At 41.7% G+C, this 25,631-nt stretch overlaps 1 protein-coding gene across 1 annotated transcript in view; it reads right to left on the bottom strand.

The window, feature by feature from the left end:
• Window positions 1-1,717: 1,717 nt before the first annotated feature.
• Window positions 1,718-25,631, bottom strand: part of LOC311138545 (sarcolemmal membrane-associated protein-like) — a 189,627-nt gene continuing 165,713 nt past the window's right edge. The window contains exons 19-21 of the mRNA XM_084173284.1: window positions 23,802-23,952; window positions 23,351-23,485; window positions 1,718-5,953 (exon numbers count right to left, since the gene is read on the bottom strand). Of these exons, the coding sequence (XP_084029410.1) occupies window positions 5,858-5,953; window positions 23,351-23,485; window positions 23,802-23,952 (382 nt within the window). The 3' untranslated portion in view covers window positions 1,718-5,857. The remainder of the gene's footprint in view (window positions 5,954-23,350; window positions 23,486-23,801; window positions 23,953-25,631) is intronic.

Below are 25,631 nucleotides of genomic sequence, written 5' to 3'. Positions count from 1 at the left end.
CCCCTCTAGATAACACTACATACCCCTCTAGATAACACTACATACCCCTCTAGATAACACTAGACATACCCCTCTAGATAACACTACAGACCCCTCTAGATAACACTACATACCCCTCTAGATAACACTACAGACCCCTCTAGATAACACTACAGACCCCTCTAGATAACAGTAGACATACCCCTCTAGATAACAGTAGACATACCCCTCTAGATAACACTAGACATACCCCTCTAGATAACACTAGACATACCCCTCTAGATAACACTAGACATACCCCTCTAGATAACACTAGACATACCCCTCTAGATAACACTAGACATACCCCTCTAGATAACACTACATACCCCTCTAGATAACACTAGACATACCCCTCTAGATAACACTAGACATACCCCTCTAGATAACACTACATACCCCTCTAGATAACACTAGACATACCCCTCTAGATAACACTACATAGACCCCTCTAGATAACACTACATACCCCTCTAGATAACACTAGACATACCCCTCTAGATAACACTACAGACCCCTCTAGATAACACTACAGACCCCTCTAGATAACACTACATACCCCTCTAGATAACACTACAGACCCCTCTAGATAACACTACAGACCCCTCTAGATAACACTAGACATACCCCTCTAGATAACACTACATACCCCTCTAGATAACAGTAGACATACCCCTCTAGATAACACTAGACATACCCCTCTAGATAACACTACATACCCCTCTAGATAACACTACAGACCTCTAAATAACACTACATACCCCTCTAGATAACACTAGACATACCCCTCTAGATAACACTACATACCGCTCTAGATAACACTAGACATACCCCTCTAGATAACACTACATACCCCTCTAGATAACACTAGACATACCCCTCTAGATAACACTACATACCCCTCTAGATAACACTAGACATACCCCTCTAGATAACACTAGACATACCCCTCTAGATAACACTACATACCCCTCTAGATAACACTAGACATACCCCTCTAGATAACACTACATACCCCTCTAGATAACACTACATACCCCTCTAGATAACACTACATACCCCTCTAGATAACACTATACATACCCCTCTAGATAACACTACATACCCCTCTAGATAACACTAGACATACCCCTCTAGATAACACTAGACATACCCCTCTAGATAACACTAGATATACCCCTCTAGATAACACTAGACATACCCCTCTAGATAACACTACATACCCCTCTAGATAACACTAGATATACCCCTCTAGATAACACTAGACATACCCCTCTAGATAACACTACAGACCCCTCTAGATAACACTAGACATACCCCTCTAGATAACACTACATACCCCTCTAGATAACACTACAGACCCCTCTAGATAACAGTAGAGACAGACTTCTCTGGTTCTAGAGTTCCACTTGTAGTTTACTGTGTAAGGATGGCATTCATCCTAGTCAGGGGTCAGACTGCCACCTAGTGTTCAAAACCGACAAAAAACGATTGTGTGCTGGCTGGCCTTATACACGTGTTCATATTTCATCTCTATTCGTTGTTACTCACGGTTACCTGTAGTCAGAGGGCGGGTAACGTTATAAAGCTGGAGGGCACACTAGTCTGCCGTGTCCAAGGAGACAGATTCATGCGGTTAATATACAGAAGAATATATTAGGATTGCCAAACATAGTGCCACAATGACAGACGCATGCAGGAGAGTAAAGTTGTTTTATTAAAATCATGCACATCTCATTGTGTTTAGTGCAACTACTTTTAATCCCTCACGAAACTCTAGTGTAACTTTCTATTTCTTTACAAAAGAATACTTTAAACAAAATATTCACTTAAAAAATGGTTTAATTAAATCTGAAGTTAAGATTCTGAATATATTGCAAACAGAACTATGTAGAGAGAGCAGAGGGTCTGGTAGATGTGTACCACTGGCTTAGTATCATGACAGCGACTGGGCAGCTTTTTAATCTTTATTTTTCTGGAGGAAATCAAATCTGTTGGAATATAAAACTGGTGATTTAAATTTAAATGCATCAAATAATTTACATTTCCAATTACCAACATAATTACTGGATTCCTGTGTTGTTCAGGCAGCACATGTGCATTAGGCTGAATAAAACCCCAAGCTTTCTGACTTTAAATCGGTTTGATCAACGTCTAAATATATGAAACTAGACGCTAATTACGTGACTGAAAAACTAAACTGCGAACTGTATTTTATAACATGAGAAGAAAATGGAGGTACCGTAAATGTGGGGGTAAAATGTGAATGTACCAATTTCAGACAAAGTTAACTGAAATAAACCCAAATCAAAAAACCCAACAATGATTTAAATTGTAATCCAAAACGAAATTGAACGAAAGCCCCACAATACATAATGACAGTGATGAATATTAGCATGTTGAACAGGAACATGGAGACTAGTGCGTCCCCAAATGGCACCCTATTCCCTATGTAGTGCACTACTTTAGACCAGAGAATGGTACCCTATTCCCTATATAGTGCACTACTTTAGACCAGAGAATGGCACCCTATTCCTTATATAGTGCACTACTTTAGACCAGAGAATGGCACCCTATTCCCTATATAGTGCACTACTTTAGACCAGAGAATGGCACCCTATTCCCTATATAGTGCACTACTTTAGACCAGAGAATGGCACCCTATTCCCTATATAGTGCACTACTTTAGACCAGAGAATGGCACCCTATTCCCTATATAGTGCACTTCTTTTGACCAGAGAATGGCACCCTATTCCCTATATAGTGCACTACTTTAGACCAGAGAATGGCACCCTATTCCCTATATAGTGCACTACTTTAGACCAGAGAATGGCACCCTATTCCCTATATAGTGCACTTCTTTTGACCAGAGAATGGCACCCTATTCCCTATATAGTGCACTACTTTAGACCAGAGAATGGCACCCTATCCCCTATATAGTGCACTACTTTAGACCAGAGAATGGCACCCTATTCCCTATATAGTGCACTACTTTAGACCAGAGAATGGCACCCTATTCCCTATATAGTGCACTTCTTTTGACCAGAGAATGGCACCCTATTCCCTATATAGTGCACTACTTTAGACCAGAGAATGGCACCCTATTCCCTATATAGTGCACTACTTTAGACCAGAGAATGGCACCCTATTCCCTATATAGTGCACTACTTTCGACCAGGACCATAGGGTGCCATTTGGGAAGCAGTTGGCCGATGGTCAGTATGGATAAGCCTACTCATCATACAGACTAGCCCATTCCATAGAATGGAAACTCCAGTGGCAGGTTGGATGGCGTGACCAATATCACTGTTAATATCAATTCCAGCAGCACGTTGGATGACGTGACCAATATCACTGTTAATATCAATTCCAGCAGCACGTTGGATGTTACCAATATCACTGTTATTTAATTTTTATTGTGTATAGAATGTATATATTTACACACATACATAGAAACACATACTGTGGCTGACTTGACTGCATTCTTTTCCATTTTATAGCAACAGTAGCAATGTTAAAACATCACATTTAGAAAGCATGAAATGGAAATCTGTTGTCTTCAGAAGACGAGAGGAATTCCCACAATTACCGAGGGACGTCACTGTGGGAAGATTGCTGCGTTCGCGTACTAGTCGGAACTAGGAAACACTGACATTTCCGACTTGCTATCTGGTTGTAGTTCTACACCTGCTGCGTTGCCAGTTCCGACTAGCACGTGAACGCTGCAGGTGTCACTGTGATGTCACTGTGTGAATAACAAACACTGTTCTAGTTGAAGGTGGTTTGCTGGCTGTTAAAAGGACTAACACGTTAACCTTACGGTTCCTTCCTCCAGTCTACTTTGTAGTAGTTTGTCTTCCTCCTGTGTATAGAATAGTTCTGTCCAGTCCTGTGCTTTGTGGTGGTTCAACAGGAAAGGGTTTCGATCAGTGGAATATGATGAACAGCTTGTTTGTTCTTGGAGTGACTCAGTGATTAGTTACAGCAACAGCGCAGGCAGTAATCTGTTAAAACCAGACAATCAGTGTGCTGAAAGGTGATTGCAGCTTTTGGTCTGCTTTAACCAGGCTAGGCGGGCAGCACACAGGTCAACCCTTAACCGTTCCTTCCTTCATTAGGCTGCTTGTCTTCCTCTCAGCACCTCCTGATTCACATTCATCCTCATAACCCATTCATCAGATCCAGTCTCTCTACACGACAGAGGTTCACCTCTGACCTTTCACCCCATTATAAACCACATGGTACTGGTTTCAGTGATTTTTTTATCTGTCCTTAGTTGTGGTAGGATCACAATAATGTGAAACCAACCAGTCCGACATGTTCATGTTTAAAGCTTTCTTCTCCAGATTCAGACTGGTCAGACACAGGTGGTCCAGGTGAGAGACAGACAGGTAGGTAACTCCATGTCATAGACAGGTAAGGCAGCTGAATCATCCCAGAGCCTTTGAGTTTGTAGTAGTGATCTGAACTGTGCTACAGAGGGCTTTCTGTGGGCTGTCTGGGGACTAAAACCATCAACATTCTGGTATGGACCTAGAACCCAGAGAGTACAGAGAACCGAGTCTGGGACTAGAACACAGAGAGAATAGACAGCTGAGTCTGAGTCTAGAACACAGAGAGTACAGAGAACCGAGTCTGGGACTAGAACCCAATGAACATAGATGGCTGAGTCCGGGACTAGAACCCTGAGAGAATAGACAGCTGAGTCGGACTAGAACCCAACAAGTACTGTGAGCATGAGGCTGGGGATTAGAACCCATAGAGTACAGAGGGCCTAGAACCCAGAGACATGAGACTAGAAACCAGAGTTAGCAGGCTAGAGTTTAGAGCATAGACAGACAACTGGTCCAGTCCACTACAGCCTTTACAGACGTTCAACTGAAGGGGTTTGTGCCCATAATGTCTTCCAGTGTCCACAAACTGTGTTCAAGTCAACAATCCCCAAACTTACCCAAAATCATCTAGTAGCACATCAAATAACTTTCCATTTTAATTACACATCTATGTTCTGTAGTGTTCTGTAGTTTTAAACATTCAGATTATTTGTTCCTAGTTTTTTTACAAGCTAAAACAAGACAGTAGTATTGACATACAGTACCATCATACGGTGTATGAAAGCATGTTGTTCTGAACATAGTCATCTACCAACCACAAGTTATAGACGTGACGCTTGGTTGCTGCCTCTGTAGGAGAGTGGCACTTCTAGAAAGGCAGACTGTCTTCACAAACACACAGTTCTGCTGTTAGTTACTGTAGGCCCTCAACCCCTTGTGCCCAATGAACGTAAGCTACGTCTCAAATGGCACCCTATTCCCTATATAGTGCACTACTTTAGACCAGGACCCTATGGGAATAGGGTGTAATTAGGGACGCACACTAAGGATAATCATATTGATGATTTGGGTTTAGTAATAAAGCGTTATTTGGAATAGCACATTAACATGGTAAACCAAGCACACAGAAAGTCAACTCAGCTAAAACAACCTGGAGCCTAAATAAAATAATAAAAGGTTTGGTACCCATCAGAAAAACTAAACCAAAGCCTAGTTTAGGCCACTTTAATAATACCAATATTCCCATCATCAAACTGATTAAGAACTGCTGATAAATATTCTCCCTCCCTCCCTCCCTCTCCCTCTCCCTCTCCCCCTCCCTCTCCCTCTCCCTCTCCCTCCCTCCCTCACAGTTAGACTTTGTACAGTTTAAAGCAGTGGGACTTTCTGTAGGGGAAACAACCAGAGGTAATCAATAGATGAATCAAAAGGGGCAGGGGGTTGGTGTGGGCAGAGGTAGAGATGCCAGGTGAAGACGTGGTACAGGACTCGTAATAGGTAAGGTCTCAGGTGGGGGTGCTCTTGGAGAGGTTGGGATAAAGCACCACAGCCGTCACTGCTACCATCACTGCTACAACTGGCATCCAGGGGATCCAACCAGTCTGCAGGAGAGAGACGGACAGAGAGAAAGACTGGGTTAGAGTTCATGTCTAGGCCTTCAGCTAGCCTACACCGGGGCTGAGATTGAGGCCACAGGTTGGAGAGAGAGAGAGAGACAACTGTTCTGACTGAGGAAGCAAGGAAAAAGACATGCTCATTTGTTTTAAAAAACATTTAAAAGCTGCAGAAGTAGGATGGTCATAAAGCAATAATGACAACAAGAAGAATAACTTGAAACCAAAGAATAAGCGTTGGTGGCATTGTGTTAGTGATCCAAGACAGATAGGCAGCAGGCATCAATGAGTAGAGTGATCCAAGACAGAGGGCAGGCATCCATGACTGTGATAATATACACAGTGCATTCGGAAAGTATTCAGACCCCTTGACTTTTTCTACATTTTGTTACGTTACAGCCTTATTCTAAAATGGATTTAAAAAAATGTTTTCTTCATCAATCTACACACAATACCTCATAATGATAAAGCAAAAACAGATTGACATTTTAGCTAATTTATGAAAAATAAAAAACGGAAATATCACATTTACACAGGTATTCAGACCCTTTACTCAATACTTTATTGAAGCACCTTTGGCAGCGATTACAGCCTCAAGTCTTCTTGGGTATGACGCTACAAGCTTGGCACACCTGTATTTGGGGGGTTTCTCCCATTCTTCTCTGCAGATCCTCTCAAGCTCTGTCAGGTTGGATGGGGAGCGTCGCTGCACAGCTATTTTCAGGACTCTCCAGAGATGTTAGATTGGGTTCAAGTCTGGGTTCTGGCTGGGCCACTCAAGGACATTGGCTGTGTGCTTAGGGTTGTTGTCCGGTTGGAAGGTGAACCTTCGCCCCAGTCTGAGGTCCTGAGCGCTCTGGAGCAGGTTTTCATCAAGGATCTCTCTGTACTTTGCTCTGTTCATCTTTCCCTCAATCCTAACTAGTCTCCCAGTCGCTGCCACTGAAAACCATCCCCACAGTATGATGCTGCCACCACCATGCTTCACCATAGGGATGGTGCCAGGTTTCCTCCAGACGTGACGCTTGGCATTCAGGCCAAAGAATTCAATCTTGGTTTCATCAGACCTGAGAATCTTGTTTCTCATGGTCTGAGAGTCCTTTAGGTGTCTTTTGGTAAACTCCAAGTGGGCTGTCATATGCCTTTTACTGAGGAGTGGCTTCCGTCTGGACACTCTACCATAAAGGCCTGATTGGTGGAGTGCTGCAGAGATGGTTGTCTTTCTGTAAGGTTCTCTCATCTCTACAGAGGAACTGTGGAGCTCTGTCAGAGTAACCAATCGGGTTCTTGGTCACCTCCCTGACCAAGGCCCTTCTCCCCAATTGCTCAGTTTGGCCGGGTGGCCAGCTCTAGGAAGAGTCTTGGTGGTTCCAAACTTCTTCCATTTAAGAATGATGGAGGCCACTGTGTTCTTGGGGACCTTCAATGCTTCAGAAATGTTTTGGTACCCTTCCCCAGATCTGTGCCTCGACACAATCCTCTACGGACAATTCCTTCAACCTCATGCCTTGGTTTTTGCTCTGACATGCACTGTCATCTGTGGGACCTTATATTGACAGGTGTGTGCCTTTCCAAATCATGTCCAATCAATTACATTTACCACAGATGGACTCCAATCAAGTTGTAGAAACATATCAAGGATGATCAATGGAAACAGCTGAGCTCAATTTCGAGTCTCATAGCAAAGAGTCTGAATACTTATGTAAATAAGGTATCTTTTTTTTTTTTTTTTATACATTTGCAAACATTTCTTAAACCTGATTTCGCTTTGTCATTATGGGGTATTGTGTGTAGAACAATGAGGGGGGGAAATAATGTAATCCATTTTAGAATAAGGCTGTAAAGTAACAAAATGTCAAAAACAGTCAAGGGGTCTGAATACTTTCCAAATGCACTGTAGACTGATAATGCTGACAGGCTAGTTTAGTGCAGGGCTGGTCAACTGTGATAATATATAAACTGATAATGCTGACAGGCTAGTTCTGTGCAGGGCTGGTCAACTGTGATAATATATAAACTGATAATGCTGACAGGCTAGTTCTGTGCAGGGCTGGTCAACTGTGATAATATATAAACTGATAATGCTGACAGGCTAGTTCTGTGCAGGGCTGGTCAACTGTGATAATATATAAACTGATAATGCTGACAGGCTAGTTCTGTGCAGGGCTGGTCAACTGTGATAATATATAAACTGATAATGCTGACAGGCTAGTTTAGTGCAGGGCTGGTCAACTGTGATAATATATAAACTGATAATGCTGACAGGCTAGTTCTGTGCAGGGCTGGTCAACTGTGATAATATATAAACTGATAATGCTGACAGGCTAGTTTAGTGCAGGGCTGGTCAACTGTGATAATATATAAACTGATAATGCTGACAGGCTAGTTTAGTGCAGGGCTGGTCAACTGTGATAATATATAAACTGATAATGCTGACAGGCTAGTTTAGTGCAGGGCTGGTCAACTGTGATAATATATAAACTGATAATGCTGACAGGCTAGTTCTGTGCAGGGCTGGTCAACTGTGATAATATATAAACTGATAATGCTGACAGGCTAGTTCTGTGCAGGGCTGGTCAACTGTGATAATATATAAACTGATAATGCTGACAGGCTAGTTCTGTGCAGGGCTGGTCAACTGTGATAATATATAAACTGATAATGCTGACAGGCTAGTTCTGTGCAGGGCTGGTCAACTGTGATAATATATAAACTGATAATGCTGACAGGCTAGTTCTGTGCAGGGCTGGTCAACTGTGATAATATATAAACTGATAATGCTGACAGGCTAGTTTAGTGCAGGGCTGGTCAACTGTGATAATATATAAACTGATAATGCTGACAGGCTAGTTTAGTGCAGGGCTGGTCAACTGTGATAATATATAAACTGATAATGCTGACAGGCTAGTTTAGTGCAGGGCTGGTCAACTGTGATAATATATAAACTGATAATGCTGACAGGCTAGTTCTGTGCAGGGCTGGTCAACTGTGATAATATATAAACTGATAATGCTGACAGGCTAGTTCTGTGCAGGGCTGGTCAACTGTGATAATATATAAACTGATAATGCTGACAGGCTAGTTCTGTGCAGGGCTGGTCAACTGTGATAATATATAAACTGATAATGCTGACAGGCTAGTTCTGTGCAGGGCTGGTCAACTGTGATAATATATAAACTGATAATGCTGACAGGCTAGTTCTGTGCAGGGCTGGTCAACTGTGATAATATATAAACTGATAATGCTGACAGGCTAGTTCTGTGCAGGGCTGGTCAACTGTGATAATATATAAACTGATAATGCTGACAGGCTAGTTCTGTGCAGGGCTGGTCAACTGTGATAATATATAAACTGATAATGCTGACAGGCTAGTTCTGTGCAGGGCTGGTCAACTGTGATAATATATAAACTGATAATGCTGACAGGCTAGTTCTGTGCAGGGCTGGTCAACTGTGATAATATATAAACTGATAATGCTGACAGGCTAGTTCTGTGCAGGGCTGGTCAACTGTGATAATATATAAACTGATAATGCTGACAGGCTAGTTCTGTGCAGGGCTGGTCAACTGTGATAATATATAAACTGATAATGCTGACAGGCTAGTTTAGTGCAGGGCTGGTCAACTGTGATAATATATAAACTGATAATGCTGACAGGCTAGTTCTGTGCAGGGCTGGTCAACTGTGATAATATATAAACTGATAATGCTGACAGGCTAGTTCTGTGCAGGGCTGGTCAACTGTGATAATATATAAACTGATAATGCTGACAGGCTAGTTCTGTGCAGGGCTGGTCAACTGTGATAATATATAAACTGATAATGCTGACAGGCTAGTTCTGTGCAGGGCTGGTCAACTGTGATAATATATAAACTGATAATGCTGACAGGCTAGTTTAGTGCAGGGCTGGTCAACTGTGATAATATATAAACTGATAATGCTGACAGGCTAGTTTAGTGCAGGGCTGGTCAACTGTGATAATATATAAACTGATAATGCTGACAGGCTAGTTCTGTGCAGGGCTGGTCAACTGTGATAATATATAAACTGATAATGCTGACAGGCTAGTTCTGTGCAGGGCTGGTCAACTGTGATAATATATAAACTGATAATGCTGACAGGCTAGTTTAGTGCAGGGCTGGTCAACTGTGATAATATATAAACTGATAATGCTGACAGGCTAGTTTAGTGCAGGGCTGGTCAACTGTGATAATATATAAACTGATAATGCTGACAGGCTAGTTCTGTGCAGGGCTGGTCAACTGTGATAATATATAAACTGATAATGCTGACAGGCTAGTTCTGTGCAGGGCTGGTCAACTGTGATAATATATAAACTGATAATGCTGACAGGCTAGTTCTGTGCAGGGCTGGTCAACTGTGATAATATATAAACTGATAATGCTGACAGGCTAGTTCTGTGCAGGGCTGGTCAACTGTGATAATATATAAACTGATAATGCTGACAGGCTAGTTCTGTGCAGGGCTGGTCAACTGTGATAATATATAAACTGATAATGCTGACAGGCTAGTTTAGTGCAGGGCTGGTCAACTGTGATAATATATAAACTGATAATGCTGACAGGCTAGTTCTGTGCAGGGCTGGTCAACTGTGATAATATATAAACTGATAATGCTGACAGGCTAGTTCTGTGCAGGGCTGGTCAACTGTGATAATATATAAACTGATAATGCTGACAGGCTAGTTCTGTGCAGGGCTGGTCAACTGTGATAATATATAAACTGATAATGCTGACAGGCTAGTTCTGTGCAGGGCTGGTCAACTGTGATAATATATAAACTGATAATGCTGACAGGCTAGTTTAGTGCAGGGCTGGTCAACTGTGATAATATATAAACTGATAATGCTGACAGGCTAGTTCTGTGCAGGGCTGGTCAACTGTGATAATATATAAACTGATAATGCTGACAGGCTAGTTCTGTGCAGGGCTGGTCAACTGTGATAATATATAAACTGATAATGCTGACAGGCTAGTTCTGTGCAGGGCTGGTCAACTGTGATAATATATAAACTGATAATGCTGACAGGCTAGTTCTGTGCAGGGCTGGTCAACTGTGATAATATATAAACTGATAATGCTGACAGGCTAGTTCTGTGCAGGGCTGGTCAACTGTGATAATATATAAACTGATAATGCTGACAGGCTAGTTCTGTGCAGGGCTGGTCAACTGTGATAATATATAAACTGATAATGCTGACAGGCTAGTTTAGTGCAGGGCTGGTCAACTGTGATAATATATAAACTGATAATGCTGACAGGCTAGTTCTGTGCAGGGCTGGTCAACTGTGATAATATATAAACTGATAATGCTGACAGGCTAGTTCTGTGCAGGGCTGGTCAACTGTGATAATATATAAACTGATAATGCTGACAGGCTAGTTCTGTGCAGGGCTGGTCAACTGTGATAATATATAAACTGATAATGCTGACAGGCTAGTTCTGTGCAGGGCTGGTCAACTGTGATAATATATAAACTGATAATGCTGACAGGCTAGTTCTGTGCAGGGCTGGTCAACTGTGATAATATATAAACTGATAATGCTGACAGGCTAGTTTAGTGCAGGGCTGGTCAACTGTGATAATATATAAACTGATAATGCTGACAGGCTAGTTCTGTGCAGGGCTGGTCAACTGTGATAATATATAAACTGATAATGCTGACAGGCTAGTTCTGTGCAGGGCTGGTCAACTCTGGTCCTGGAGAGCCAAATAACTTCTGGGTTTCATCCTCTTCCTCTAATCAGGGACTGATTCAGACCTGGGACACCAGGTGAGTGCAACTAACTACCAGGTAGAAACAAAAACCAGAAGTGTATTTGGTCCTCCAGGACCAGAATTGACAAGCCCAGGTTTAGTGTAGGTTCTTGCCAAGCTGCAAGAGTGGTTCAATTATAGCCATGCACTGGAAGGTAAGAGAGGATGATACTGATGATGATAGCTAGAGAGGATGATACTGATGATGATAGCTAGAGAGGATGTTACTGATGAAGATAGCTAGAGAGGATGATACTGATGATGATAGCTAGAGAGGATGTTACTGATGAAGATAGTTAGAGAGGATGATACTGATGAAGATAGAGAGGATGATACTGATGAAGATAGTTAGAGAGGATGATACTGATGAAGATAGTTAGAGAGGATGATACTGATGAAGATAGTTAGAGAGGATGATACAGATGAAGATAGTTAGAGAGGATGATACAGATGAAGGTAGTTAGAGAGGATGTTACTGATGAAGATAGCTAGAGAGGATGATACTGATGAAGATAGCTAGAGAGGATGATACTGATGAAGATAGCTAGAGGATGATACTGATGAAGATAGTTAGAGAGGATGTTACTGATGAAGATAGTTAGAGGATGTTACTGATGAAGATAGTTAGAGGATGATACTGATGAAGATAGCTAGAGAGGATGATACTGATGAAGATAGCTAGAGAGGATGATACCGATGAAGATAGCTAGAGAGGATGTTACCGATGAAGATAGCTAGAGAGGATGATACAGATGAAGATAGTTAGAGAGGATGATACTGATGAAGATAGTTAGAGAGGATGTTACTGATGAAGATAGCTAGAGAGGATGATACTGATGAAGATAGTTAGAGAGGATGTTACTGATGAAGATAGCTAGAGAGGATGATACTGATGAAGATAGCTAGAGAGGATGATACTGATGAAGATAGCTAGAGAGGATGATACTGATGAAGATAGTTAGAGAGGGTGTTACTGATGAAGATAGTTAGAGGATGTTACTGATGAAGATAGTTAGAGAGGATGATACAGATGAAGGTAGTTAGAGAGGATGATACTGATGAAGATAGTTAGAGAGGATGATACTGATGAAGATAGTTAGAGAGGATGTTACTGATGAAGGTAGCTAGAGAGGATGATACTGATGAAGATAGTTAGAGAGGATGATACTGATGAAAATAGTTAGAGAGGATGATACTGATGAAGATAGTTAGAGAGGATGTTACTGATGAAGATAGTTAGAGAGGATGATACTGATGAAGATAGTTAGAGAGGATGATACCGATGAAGATAGAGAGGATGATACTGATGAAGATAGTTAGAGAGGATGATACTGATGAAGATAGTTAGAGAGGATGATACAGATGAAGGTAGTTAGAGAGGATGATACTGATGAAGATAGAGAGGATGTTACTGATGAAGATAGCTAGAGAGGATGATACTGATGAAGATAGCTAGAGAGGATGATACTGATGAAGATAGCTAGAGAGGATGATACTGATGAAGATAGCTAGAGAGGATGTTACTGATGAAGATAGTTAGAGGATGATACTGATGAAGGTAGCTAGAGAGGATGATACTGATGAAGATAGTTAGAGAGGATGATACTGATGAAGATAGCTAGAGAGGATGTTACTGATGAAGATAGTTAGAGAGGATGATACTGATGAAGATAGTTAGAGAGGATGTTACTGATGAAGGTAGCTAGAGAGGATGATACTGATGAAGATAGTTAGAGAGGATGATACTGATGAAGATAGTTAGAGAGGATGTTACTGATGAAGGTAGCTAGAGAGGATGATACTGATGAAGATAGTTAGAGAGGATGATACTGATGAAAATAGTTAGAGGATGATACTGATGAAAATAGTTAGAGAGGATGATACTGATGAAGATAGTTAGAGAGGATGATACTGATGAAGATAGTTAGAGAGGATGATACTGATGAAGATAGCTAGAGAGGATGATACTGATGAAGACAGCTAGAGAGGATGATACTGATGAAGACAGCTAGAGAGGATGATACTGATGAAGATAGTTAGAGAGGATGATACTGATGAAGATAGCTAGAGAGGATGATACTGAGGAAGATAGTTAGAGAGGATGATACTGATGAAGATAGCTAAAGAGGATGATACAGATGATGAAGATAGTTAGAGAGGATGATACAGATGAAGGTAGCTAGAGAGGATGTTACTGATGAAGATAGTTAGAGAGGATGATACAGATGAAGGTAGCTAGAGAGGATGTTACTGATGAAGATAGAGAGGATGATACAGATGAAGGTAGCTAGAGAGGATGATACTGATGATGATAGCTAGAGAGGATGTTACTGATGAAGATAGCTAGAGAGGATGATACAGATGAAGTTAGCTAGAGAGGATGTTACTGATGAAGATAGTTAGAGAGGATGATACAGATGAAGATAGCTAGAGAGGATGATACAGATGAAGGTAGTTAGAGAGGATGATACTGATGAAGATAGTTAGAGAGGATGATACTGATGAAGGTAGCTAGAGAGGATGATACTGATGAAGGTAGCTAGAGAGGATGATACTGATGAAGATAGCTAGAGAGGATGATACAGATGAAGATAGCTAGAGAGGATGATACAGATGAAGATAGCTAGAGAGGATGATACAGATGATGAAAACAGTTAGAGAGGAAGATACTGACGATGAAGATACAGTGGGGAGAACAAGTATTTGATACACTGCCGATTTTGCAGGTTTTCCTACTGCATGTAGAGGTCTGTAATTGTTATCATATGTACACTTCAACTGTGAGAGACGGGATCTAAAACAAAAATCCAGAAAATCACATTGTATGATTTTTAAGTAATTAATTTGCATTTTAATGCATGACATAAGTATTTGATACATCAGAAAAGCAGAACTTAATATTTGGTACAGAAACCTTTGTATGCAATTACAGAGATCATACGTTTCCTGTAGGTCTTGACCAGGTTTGCACACACTGCAGCAGGGATTTTGGCCCACTCCTCCATTCAGACCTTCTCCAGATCCTTCAGGTTTCGGGGCTGTCGCTGGGCAATATGGACTTTCAGCTCCCTCCAAAGATTTTCTATTGGGTTCAGGTCTGGAGACTGGCTAGGCCACTCCAGGACCTTGAGATGCTTCTTACGGAGCCACTCCTTAGATGCCCTGACTGTGTGTTTCGGGTCGTTGTCATGCTGGAAGACCCAGCCACGACCCATCTTCAATGGATCTCGCGATACATGGCCCCATCCATCCTCCCCTCAATATGGTGCAGTGGTCCTGTCCCCTTTGCAGAAAAGCATCCCCAAAGAGTGATGTTTCCACCTCCATGCTTCACGGTTGGGAGGGGGTTCTTGGGGTTGTACTCATCCTTCTTCTTCCTCCAAACATGGCGAGTGGAGTTTAGACCAATAAGCTCTATTTTTGTCTCATCAGACCACATGACCTTCTCCCATTCCTCCTCTGGATCATCCAGATGGTCATTGGCAAACTTCAGATGGGCCTGGACATGCACTGGCTTGAGCAGGGGGACCTTGCGTGCGCTGCAGGATTTTAATCCATGACGGCGTAGTGTGTTACTAATGGTTTTCTTTGAGACTGTGGTCCCAGCTCTCTTCAGGTCATTGACCAGGTCCTGCCGTGTAGTTCTGGGCTGATCCCTCACCTTCCTCATGATCATTGATGCCCCACGAGGTGAGATCTTGCATGGAGCCCCAGACCGAGGGTGATTGACCGTCATCTTGAACTTCTTCCATTTTCTAATAATTGTGCCAACAGTTGTTGCTTTCTCACCAAGCTGCTTGCCTATTGTCCTGTAGCCCATCCCAGCCTTGTGCAGGTCTACAAATTTATCCCTGATGTCCTTACACAGCTCTCTGGTCTTGGCCATTGTGGAGAGGTTGGAGTCTGTTTGATTGAGTGTGTGGACAGGTGTCTTTTATACAGGTAACGAGTTAAACAGGTGCAGTTAATACAGGTAATGAGTGGAGAACAGGAGGGCTTCTTAAAGAAAAACTAACAGGTCTGTGAGAGCTGGAATTCTTACTGGTTGGTAGGTGATCAAATACTTATGTCATGCAATAAAATGCAAATGAATTACTTAAAAATCATACAATGTGATTTTCTGGATTTTTGTTTTAGATTCCGTCTCTCACATTTGAAGTGTACCTATGATAAAAATTACAGACCTCTACATGCTTTGTAAGTAGGAAAACCTGCAAAATCGGCAGTGTATCAAATACTTGTTCTCCCCACTGTAGAGAGAGAGGATGATACAGATGATGAAGACAGTTAGAGAGGATGATAATTATGAAGAAGATAGTTAGAGAGGATGATACTGATGAAGATAGTTAGAGGATGATACTGATGATGAAGATAGCTAGAGAGGATGATACTGATTATGAAGATAGAGAAGATGATACAGATGATGAAGATGGTTAGAGAGGATGATACTGATGAAGATAGAGAGGATGATACTGATGAAGATAGTTAGAGAGGATGATACAGATTATGAAAATAGTTAGAGAGGATGATACTGATGAAGAATATAGTTAGAGAGGATGATAATTATGATGAAGATAGTTAGAGAGGATGATAATTATGATGAAGATAGAGAGGATTATACTGATGATGAAGATGGTTAGAGAGGATGATACTGATGATGAAGATGGTTAGAGAGGATGATACTGATGAAGAAGATAGTTAGAGAGGATGATAATTATGATGAAGATAGTTAGAGAGGATGATAATTATGATGAAGAGTCAGAGAGGATGATACTGATGATGAAAATAGAGAGGATGATACTGATGAAGATAGTTAGAGAGGATGATACTGATGAAGATAGTTAGAGAGGATGATACTGACGATGAAGATAGTTAGAGAGGATGATACAGATGATGAACATAGTTAGAGAGGATGATACAGATGAAGATAGAAGATGATACAGATGAAGATAGAGGATGATACAGATGAAGATAGAGGATGATACAGATGAAGATAGTTAGAGAGGATGATACTGATGAAGATAGTTAGAGAGGATGATACTGATGAAGATAGTTAGAGAGGATGATACTGATGAAGATAGCTAGAGAGGATGATACTGATGAAGATAGTTAGAGAGGATGATACTGATGAAGATAGTTAGAGAGGATGATACTGATGAAGATAGTTAGAGGATGATACTGATGAAGATAGTTAGAGAGGATGATACTGATGAAGATAGTTAGAGAGGATGATACTGATGATGAAAATAGAGAGGATGAGACTGATGAAAATAGTTTGCATGATACAGATGAATGTAGTTAGAGAGGATGATACAGATGATGACGATAGAGAGGATGATACTGATGAAAATAGAGGATGATACCGACGATGGAGTTAGAGAGGATGATACAGATGAAGTTGGTTAGAGAGGATGATACAGATGAAGATAGTTAGAGAGGATGATACAGATGATGAAGTTAGTTAGAGAGGATGATACAGATGATGAAAATAGAGAGGATGATAGAGATGAAGATAGTTAGAGAGAATGATACAGATGAAGATAGTTAGAGAGGATGATACTGATGAAGATAGTTAGAGAGGATGATACTGATGATGAAGATAGAGAGGATGATACTGATGAAAATAGAGGATGATACCGACGATGAAGATGGTTAGAGAGGATGATACCGACGATGAAGATGGATAGAGAGGATGATACTGATGAAAATAGAGAGGATGATACTGATGAAGATAGTTAGAGGGGATAATACTGATGAAGATAGTCAGAGAGGATGATACTGATGAAGATAGCTAGAGAGGATGATACTGATGAAGATAGTTTGCATGATACTGATGAAACTGATGAATGTAGTTAGAGAGGATGATACAGATGATGAAAATAGAGAGGATGATACTGATGAAAATAGGGGATGATACCGACGATGAAGTTAGTTAGAGAAGATGATACTGATGAAGTTGGTTAGAGAGGATGATACTGATGAAGATAGCTAGAGAGGATGATACTGATGATGAAGATAGTTAGAGAGGATGATACTGATGATGAAGATAGAGAAGATGATACAGATGATGAAGATAGAGAGGATGATACTGATGATGAAAATAGAGAGGATGATACTGATGAAGGTAGTTAGAGAGGATGATACTGACGATGAAGATAGTTAGAGAGGATGATATTTAGAGAGGATGATACAGATGATGAAAATAGTTAGAGAGGATGATACTGATGATGAAGATAGTTAGAGAGGATGATACTGATGAAAATAGAGAGGATGATACTGATGAAGATGATTAGCGAGGATGATACTGATGATGAAGATAGCTAGAGAGGATGATACCGATGATGAAGATAGCTAGAGAGGATGACACTGATGAAGATAGGTAGAGATGAAGATAGTTAGAGAGGATGATACTGATGATGAAGATAGTTTGAATGATACTGATGAAAATAGTAAGATGATGATATTGACGATGAAGAGAGTTAGAGAGGATGATATAGATGAAGTTGGTTAGAGAGGATGATACTAATGAAGATAGTTAGAGAGGATGATACTAATGAAGATAGCTAGAGAGGATGATATAGACGGTGAAGATAGAGGATGATACTGATGAAAATAGAGGATGATACCGACGATAAAAATAGTTAGAGAGGATGATATTGACGATGAAGAGAGTTAGAGAGGATGATACTGATGATGAAGATAGTTTGAATGATACTGATGAATGTAGTTAGAGAGGATGATACAGATGAAGTTGGTTAGAGAGGATGATACTGATGATGAAGATAGTTAGAGAGGATGATACTGATGATGAAGATAGTTTGAATGATACTGATGAAGATAGTTAGAGAGGATGATACTGATGAAGTTGGTTAGCGAGGATGATACAGATGAAGATAGTTAGAGGATGATAAAGATGAAGATAGTTAGAGATGAAGATAGTTAGAGAGGATGATACTGATGATGAAGATAGCTAGAGAGGATGATACTGATGATGAAGATAGAGAGGATGATACTGATGAAGATAGGTAGAGATGAAGATAGTTAGAGAGGATGATACTGATGATGAAGATAGCTAGAGAGGATGATACTGATGATGACAATAGTTTGAATGATACAGATGATGAAGATAGAGAGGATGATACTGATGAAAATATAGGATGATACCGACGATGAAGATAGTTAGAGAGGATGATATTGACGATGAAGAGAGTTAGAGAGGATGATATAAATGAAGTTGGTTAGAGATGATGATACAGATGAAGATAGCTAGAGAGGATGATATAGACGATGAAGAGAGTTAGAGAGGATGATACTGATGATGAAGATAGTTAGAGAGGATGATACTGATGATGAAGATAGTTAGAGAGGATGATACTGATGAAGATAGAGATGATGATACTGATGATGAAGATAGTTAGAGAGGATGATACTGATGAAGATAGTTAGAGAGGATGATACTGATGAAGATGGTTAGCGAGGATGATACTGATGAAGATAGTTAGAGAGGATGATACAGATGATGAAGATAGTTAGAGAGGATGATACTGATGATGAAGATAGAGGATGATACTGATGATGAAGATAGTTTGAATGATACTGATGAAGATAGAGATGATGATACTGATGATGAAGATAGTTAGCGAGGATGATACTGATGACGAAGATAGAGAGGATGATACAGATGATGAAAATAGTTAGAGAGGATGATACTGATGATGAAGATAGTTAGAGAGGATGATACTGATGAAGTTGGTTAGAGAGGATGATACTGATGAAGATAGCTAGAGAGGATGATACTGATGATGAAGATAGTTAGTGAGGATGATACTGATGATGAAGATAGAGACGATGATACAGATGATGAAGATAGAGAGGATGATACTGATGATGAAAATAGAGAGGATGATACTGATGAAGGTAGTTAGAGAGGATGATACTGACGATGAAGATAGTTAGAGGATGATATTTAGAGAGGATGATACAGATGATGAAAATAGTTAGAGAGGATGATACTGATGATGAAGATAGTTAGAGAGGATGATACTGATGAAAATAGAGAGGATGATACTGATGAAGATGGTTAGCGAGGATGATACTGATGATGAAGATAGTTTGAATGATACTGATGAAGATAGTTAGAGAGGATGATACTGATGATGAAGATAGCTAGAGAGGATGATACTGATGATGAAGATAGTTAGAGAGGATGACACTGATGAAGATAGGTAGAGATGAAGATAGTTAGAGAGGATGATACTGATGATGAAGATAGCTAGAGAGGATGATACTGATGATGAAAATAGTTTGAATGATACTGATGAAAATAGTTAGATGATGATATTGACGATGAAGAGAGTTAGAGAGGATGATATAGATGAAGTTGGTTAGAGAGGATGATACTAATGAAGATAGCTAGAGAGGATGATATAGACGGTGAAGATAGAGGATGATACTGATGAAAATAGAGGATGATACCGACGATGAAAATAGTTAGAGAGGATGATATTGACGATGAAGAGAGTTAGAGAGGATGATACAGATGAAGTTGGTTAGAGAGGATGATACTAATGAAGATAGAGGATGATACTGATGATGAAGATAGTTAGAGAGGATGATACTGATGATGAAGATAGTTAGAGAGGATGATACTGATGATGAAGATAGAGAGGATGATACTGATGAAAATAGAGAGGATGATACTGATGAAGATGGTTAGCGAGGATGATACTGATGATGAAGAGTGTTTGAATGATACTGATGAAGATAGTTAGAGAGGATGATACTGATGAAGTTGGTTAGCGAGGATGATACAGATGAAAATAGTTAGAGGATGATACAGATGAAGATAGTTAGAGATGAAGATAGTTAGAGAGGATGATACTGATGAAGATAGGTAGAGATGAAGATAGTTAGAGAGGATGATACTGATGATGAAGATAGCTAGAGAGGATGATACTGATGATGAAGATAGTTTGAATGATACAGATGATGAAGATAGAGAGGATGATACTGATGAAAATATAGGATGATACCGACGATGAAGATCGTTAGAGAGGATGATATTGACGATGAAGAGAGTTAGAGAGGATGATATAAATGAAGTTGGTTAGAGAGGATGATACTGATGATGAAGATAGAGAGGATGATACTGATGATAAAGATAGTTAGAGAGGATGATACTGATGAAGATAGTTAGAGAGGATGATACTGATGAAGATCGTTAGAGAGGATGATACTGATGATGAAGATAGTTAGAGAGGATGATACTGATGAAGATGGTTAGCGAGGATGATACTGATGAAGATAGTTAGAGAGGATGATACAGATGATGAAGATAGTTAGAGAGGATGATACTGATGATGAAGATAGTTTGAATGATACAGATGATGAAGATAGAGAGGATGATACTGATGAAAATATAGGATGATACCGACGATGAAGATCGTTAGAGAGGATGATATTGACGATGAAGAGAGTTAGAGAGGATGATATAAATGAAGTTGGTTAGAGAGGATGATACTGATGATGAAGATAGAGAGGATGATACTGATGATAAAGATAGTTAGAGAGGATGATACTGATGAAGATAGTTAGAGAGGATGATACTGATGAAGATAGTTAGAGAGGATGATACTGATGAAGATCGTTAGAGAGGATGATACTGATGATGAAGATAGTTAGAGAGGATGATACTGATGAAGATGGTTAGCGAGGATGATACTGATGAAGATAGTTAGAGAGGATGATACAGATGATGAAGATAGTTAGAGAGGATGATACTGATGATGAAGATAGAGGATGATACTGATGATGAAGATAGTTTGAATGATACTGATGATGAAGATAGTTTGAATGATACTGATGAAGATAGTTAGAGAGGATGATACAGATGAAGTTGGTTAGAGAGGATGATACAGATTAAGTTGGTTAGAGAGGATGATACTGATGAAGATAGCTAGAGAGGATGATACTGATGATGAAGATAGTTAGCGAGGATGATACTGATGAAGATAGTTAGAGAGGATGATACTGATGATGAAGATAGAGAGGATGACTGATGATGAAGATAGTTAGAGGATGATACTGATGACGAAGATAGAGAGGAAGATACTGATGATGAAGATAGAGAGGATGATACTGATGATAAAGATAGTTAGAGAGGATGATACTGATGAAGTTGTTTGAATGATACTAATGAAGATAGTTAGAGAGGATGATACTGATGAAGGTAGTTTGAATGATACTGATGAAGGTAGTTAGAGAGGATGATACTGATGAAGATAGAGAGGATGATACTGATGATGAAGATAGTTTGAATGATACAGATGAAGGTAGTTTGAATGATACTGATGAAGGTAGTTAGAGAGGATGATACTGATGAAGTTGGTTAGCGAGGATGATACTGATGAAGATGGTTAAGAGGAGATACGAATGATGAAGATGACAGACAGATGACAGACGACACCAACACTGTGTACCTTCTACCACAACTGGCTGAAGCACCAATACAGCAAAGCCAGGATAAGGCCGATGAAAATGGCTTGGACAGGCTGCAATATGGATGGCTAAAGGAGGGAAGGGATCAATTAATCATAGAGAATAATCAAATAGAATAATCAATATTTTAAACTAATCAATAAACGGAAAAATTATAAAAACGAATCAATAAACAAAGAACTGAAGGGAGGGGCCATGGGGATAGCTTTAATATCGACACAAAAGGGGAGATTGAGAGGGAGGTGGGAATGGAGGAGGGGCGGGGGACAGGGCGGGGGATAGGGCGGGAGGCGGGACAGGGCGGGAGGCGGGACAGGGCGGGGGATAGGGCGGGAGGCGGGACAGGGGACAGGGCGGGGGATAGGGCGGGAGGCGGGACAGGGCAGGGATAGGGCGGGAGGCGGGACAGGGCGGGAGGCGGGACAGGGCGGGGGATAGGGCGGGAGGCGGGGGATAGGGCGGGACGCAACTGTCAGAATCAATAAACAAACAAACTGATGTCTACAGATAGATACACCACATCTAGAAGCTGAACACAGAACAGCAACAGAGGACGAAGAGAGACTGGGGGAGTTGATACAAACACACTGCTAGAGAAACGACAGCGTTCCCTGGGATTTCTGTGTGGTTATCAAGGCTGATTCCTCTTATTGGATTTTGTTGGTGTTATTTATATCCAGGGAGGTCTATAGTAGCAGTGAGAGCCAGTTATAACTCCCTGAGGCGTATGCTTCCTCACCCGCCATCTTGGATATAAAAGCATTACGCCATTAGGGTTGATGTAACATAGGGTAGAGGGAGATCCACCATATTTCTTCTACCACTCTATTCCTTTTAAATCCATGAGGACATTAAAAACAGCCCAAGGATATGAGGACATTGGGCATCAAAAATACAACAGAAAAAAATCCACAAGGGTCTCCATTCATCATTCCATTATTGGCATCTTTCTATGACAAAAACAGTCAGAAACTAAATTTCAAACGGTCTGGTTCTTACAACAGACATAGATTTCCCATAGCACCCATTGGGATACCTTTAGCATATACAGTACATGCTCTGAACCAGAGACAAGATAGATTGGTGGCCTCTGGTTAGGGTCACTACTCACATTCTTGCTCTTGTCCTGCAGCAGTTTGAGGTTGACTTTACACTGTTCCAGCTCGTCGTTGATGGAGCGTTTCTCCAGCTCTGTCCTCTCATAACACTGCCTCAGATCACACAGCAAGTTCTGAGTGTCCTCATACTAGTAGGGGGGGGGAGAGAGAGAAGGGGGGAGAGAGAGAAGGGGGACAGAGAGTGGGGAGAGAGAGGGGGCGAGAGAGAGAGGGAGAGAGAGGGGGGCGAGAGAGAGGGAGAGAGAGGGGGGCGAGAGAGGGGGCGAGAGAGAGAGGGAGAGAGAGGGGGGCGAGAGAGGGGGGCGAGAGAGAAAAGCAACAGGCGTTTGTAACATCTTGTGATGGGTGAACTGTATCATACCTCTCTCTGGGTGAACTGTATACTACCTCTCTCTGCTAGCAGCCTGGGTCAGCTGTGACTGCAGTATGTGAACTGTATCATACCTCTCTCTGCAGGCTGTGTGTCCTGCTAGCAGCCTGGGCCAGCTGTGTCTGCAGCTTGTTAGCGTCCTGGAGGTGTTGGTCCTGCAGTGAGCCCAGTCTACTCTGCATCTCTCCCTGGGATGTCTCCAGACTGGCAGTCTGCTCCCTGGAACTGAGGAGGGGGACAAAGAGACTATATAAAAGTATGTCCAGAACTGTGAAATAGTCCAAAACAGGGACTAGTGGATCTTCTACATACATCAGACTGCTGCTGAGACTGGAAGAGAAGGGGAGGAGAGCAGAGGTCAGCATCAGGTCAACATGTGGACGGAAGCCTGAAGTCTAAATGTGCACCTCAGAGAGGTACTTTGATCTCATTCTGCAAAGTGAACACACTCCCCTTCCAGCCACCTCTTCCTCAAACCCCCACAGCTAAGGAATACCTGCTAGACTAGCCCAGCCTCCTCTTCCTCAAATCCCCACAGCTAAGGAATACCTGCTAGACTAGCCCAGCCTCCTCTTCCTCAAACCCCCACAGCTAAGGAATACCTGCTAGACTAGCCCAGCCTCCTCTTCCTCACACCCCCACAGCTAAGGAATACCTGCTAGACTAGCCCAGACACCTCTTCCTCAAACCCCCACAGCTAAGGAATACCTGCTAGACTAGCCCAGCCTCCTCTTCCTCACACCCCCACAGCTAAGGAATACCTGCTAGACTAGCCCAGCCACCTCTTCCTCACACCCCCACAGCTAAGGAATACCTGCTAGACTAGCCCAGACACCTCTTCCTCAAACCCCCACAGCTAAGGAATACCTGCTAGACTAGCCCAGACACCTCTTCCTCACACCCCCACAGCTAAGGAATACCTGCTAGACTAGCCCAGCCTCCTCTTCCTCACACCCCCACAGCTAAGGAATACCTGCTAGACTAGCCCAGCCACCTCCTCCTCACACCCCCACAGCTAAGGAATACCTGCTAGACTAGCCCAGCCTCCTCTTCCTCAGACCCCCACAGCTAAGGAATACCTGCTAGACTAGCCCAGCCTCCTCTTCCTCACACCCCCACAGCTAAGGAATACCTGCTAGACTAGCCCAGACACCTCTTCCTCACACCCCCACAGCTAAGGAATACCTGCTAGACTAGCCCAGCCACCTCTTCCTCACACCCCCACAGCTAAGGAATACCTGCTAGACTAGCCCAGACACCTCTTCCTCAAATCCCCACAGCTAAGGAATACCTGCTAGACTAGCCCAGCCACCTCTTCCTCAAACCCCCACAGCTAAGGAATACCTGCTAGACTAACCCAGACACCTCTTCCTCAAACCCCCACAGCTAAGGAATACCTGCTAGACTAGCCCAGCCTCCTCTTCCTCACACCCCCACAGCTAAGGAATACCTGCTAGACTAGCCCAGCCACCTCTTCCTCAAACCCCCACAGCTAAGGAATACCTGCTAGACTAGCCCAGCCTCCTCTTCCTCAAATCCCCAAGCTAGTACTACTACCCCCCAGATTGAGATAGTACTGTGTTGAAGGACTCCTTCAGGAAGGAGGGTGTTGAGTGTCAGCAGAGAGACCTGGGGACTGTCAGAGAGACGAGGCAGCAAAAGTCCCTTCTATTCTTTCCAGTGTGTCTGCATACAGGGAAGTGGACATTTCCTGTTAAACTAGAGGTTAAACCAAAAGCCCCACCCTGAAACCAGGTTCATGTTCAGCTGAGAGACAGTGCCAGGCTTGGAAAAACTGTCCTGTCTTTGTGAATACAGTTCTGAATGTAGATATGATACGGGAAACAGCTCTGAATGGAGATGTGATACAGCTCAGCGTTCAACACCATAGTGCCCACAAAGCT

This window comes from Coregonus lavaretus (assembly GCF_964263955.1).
Source record: "Coregonus lavaretus genome assembly, chromosome: 12".
Classification (NCBI taxonomy): domain Eukaryota; kingdom Metazoa; phylum Chordata; class Actinopteri; order Salmoniformes; family Salmonidae; genus Coregonus; species Coregonus lavaretus.
The sequence above is the reverse complement of the archived record's forward strand: the minus strand, read 5'-3'. Positions and strand labels throughout refer to the sequence as shown.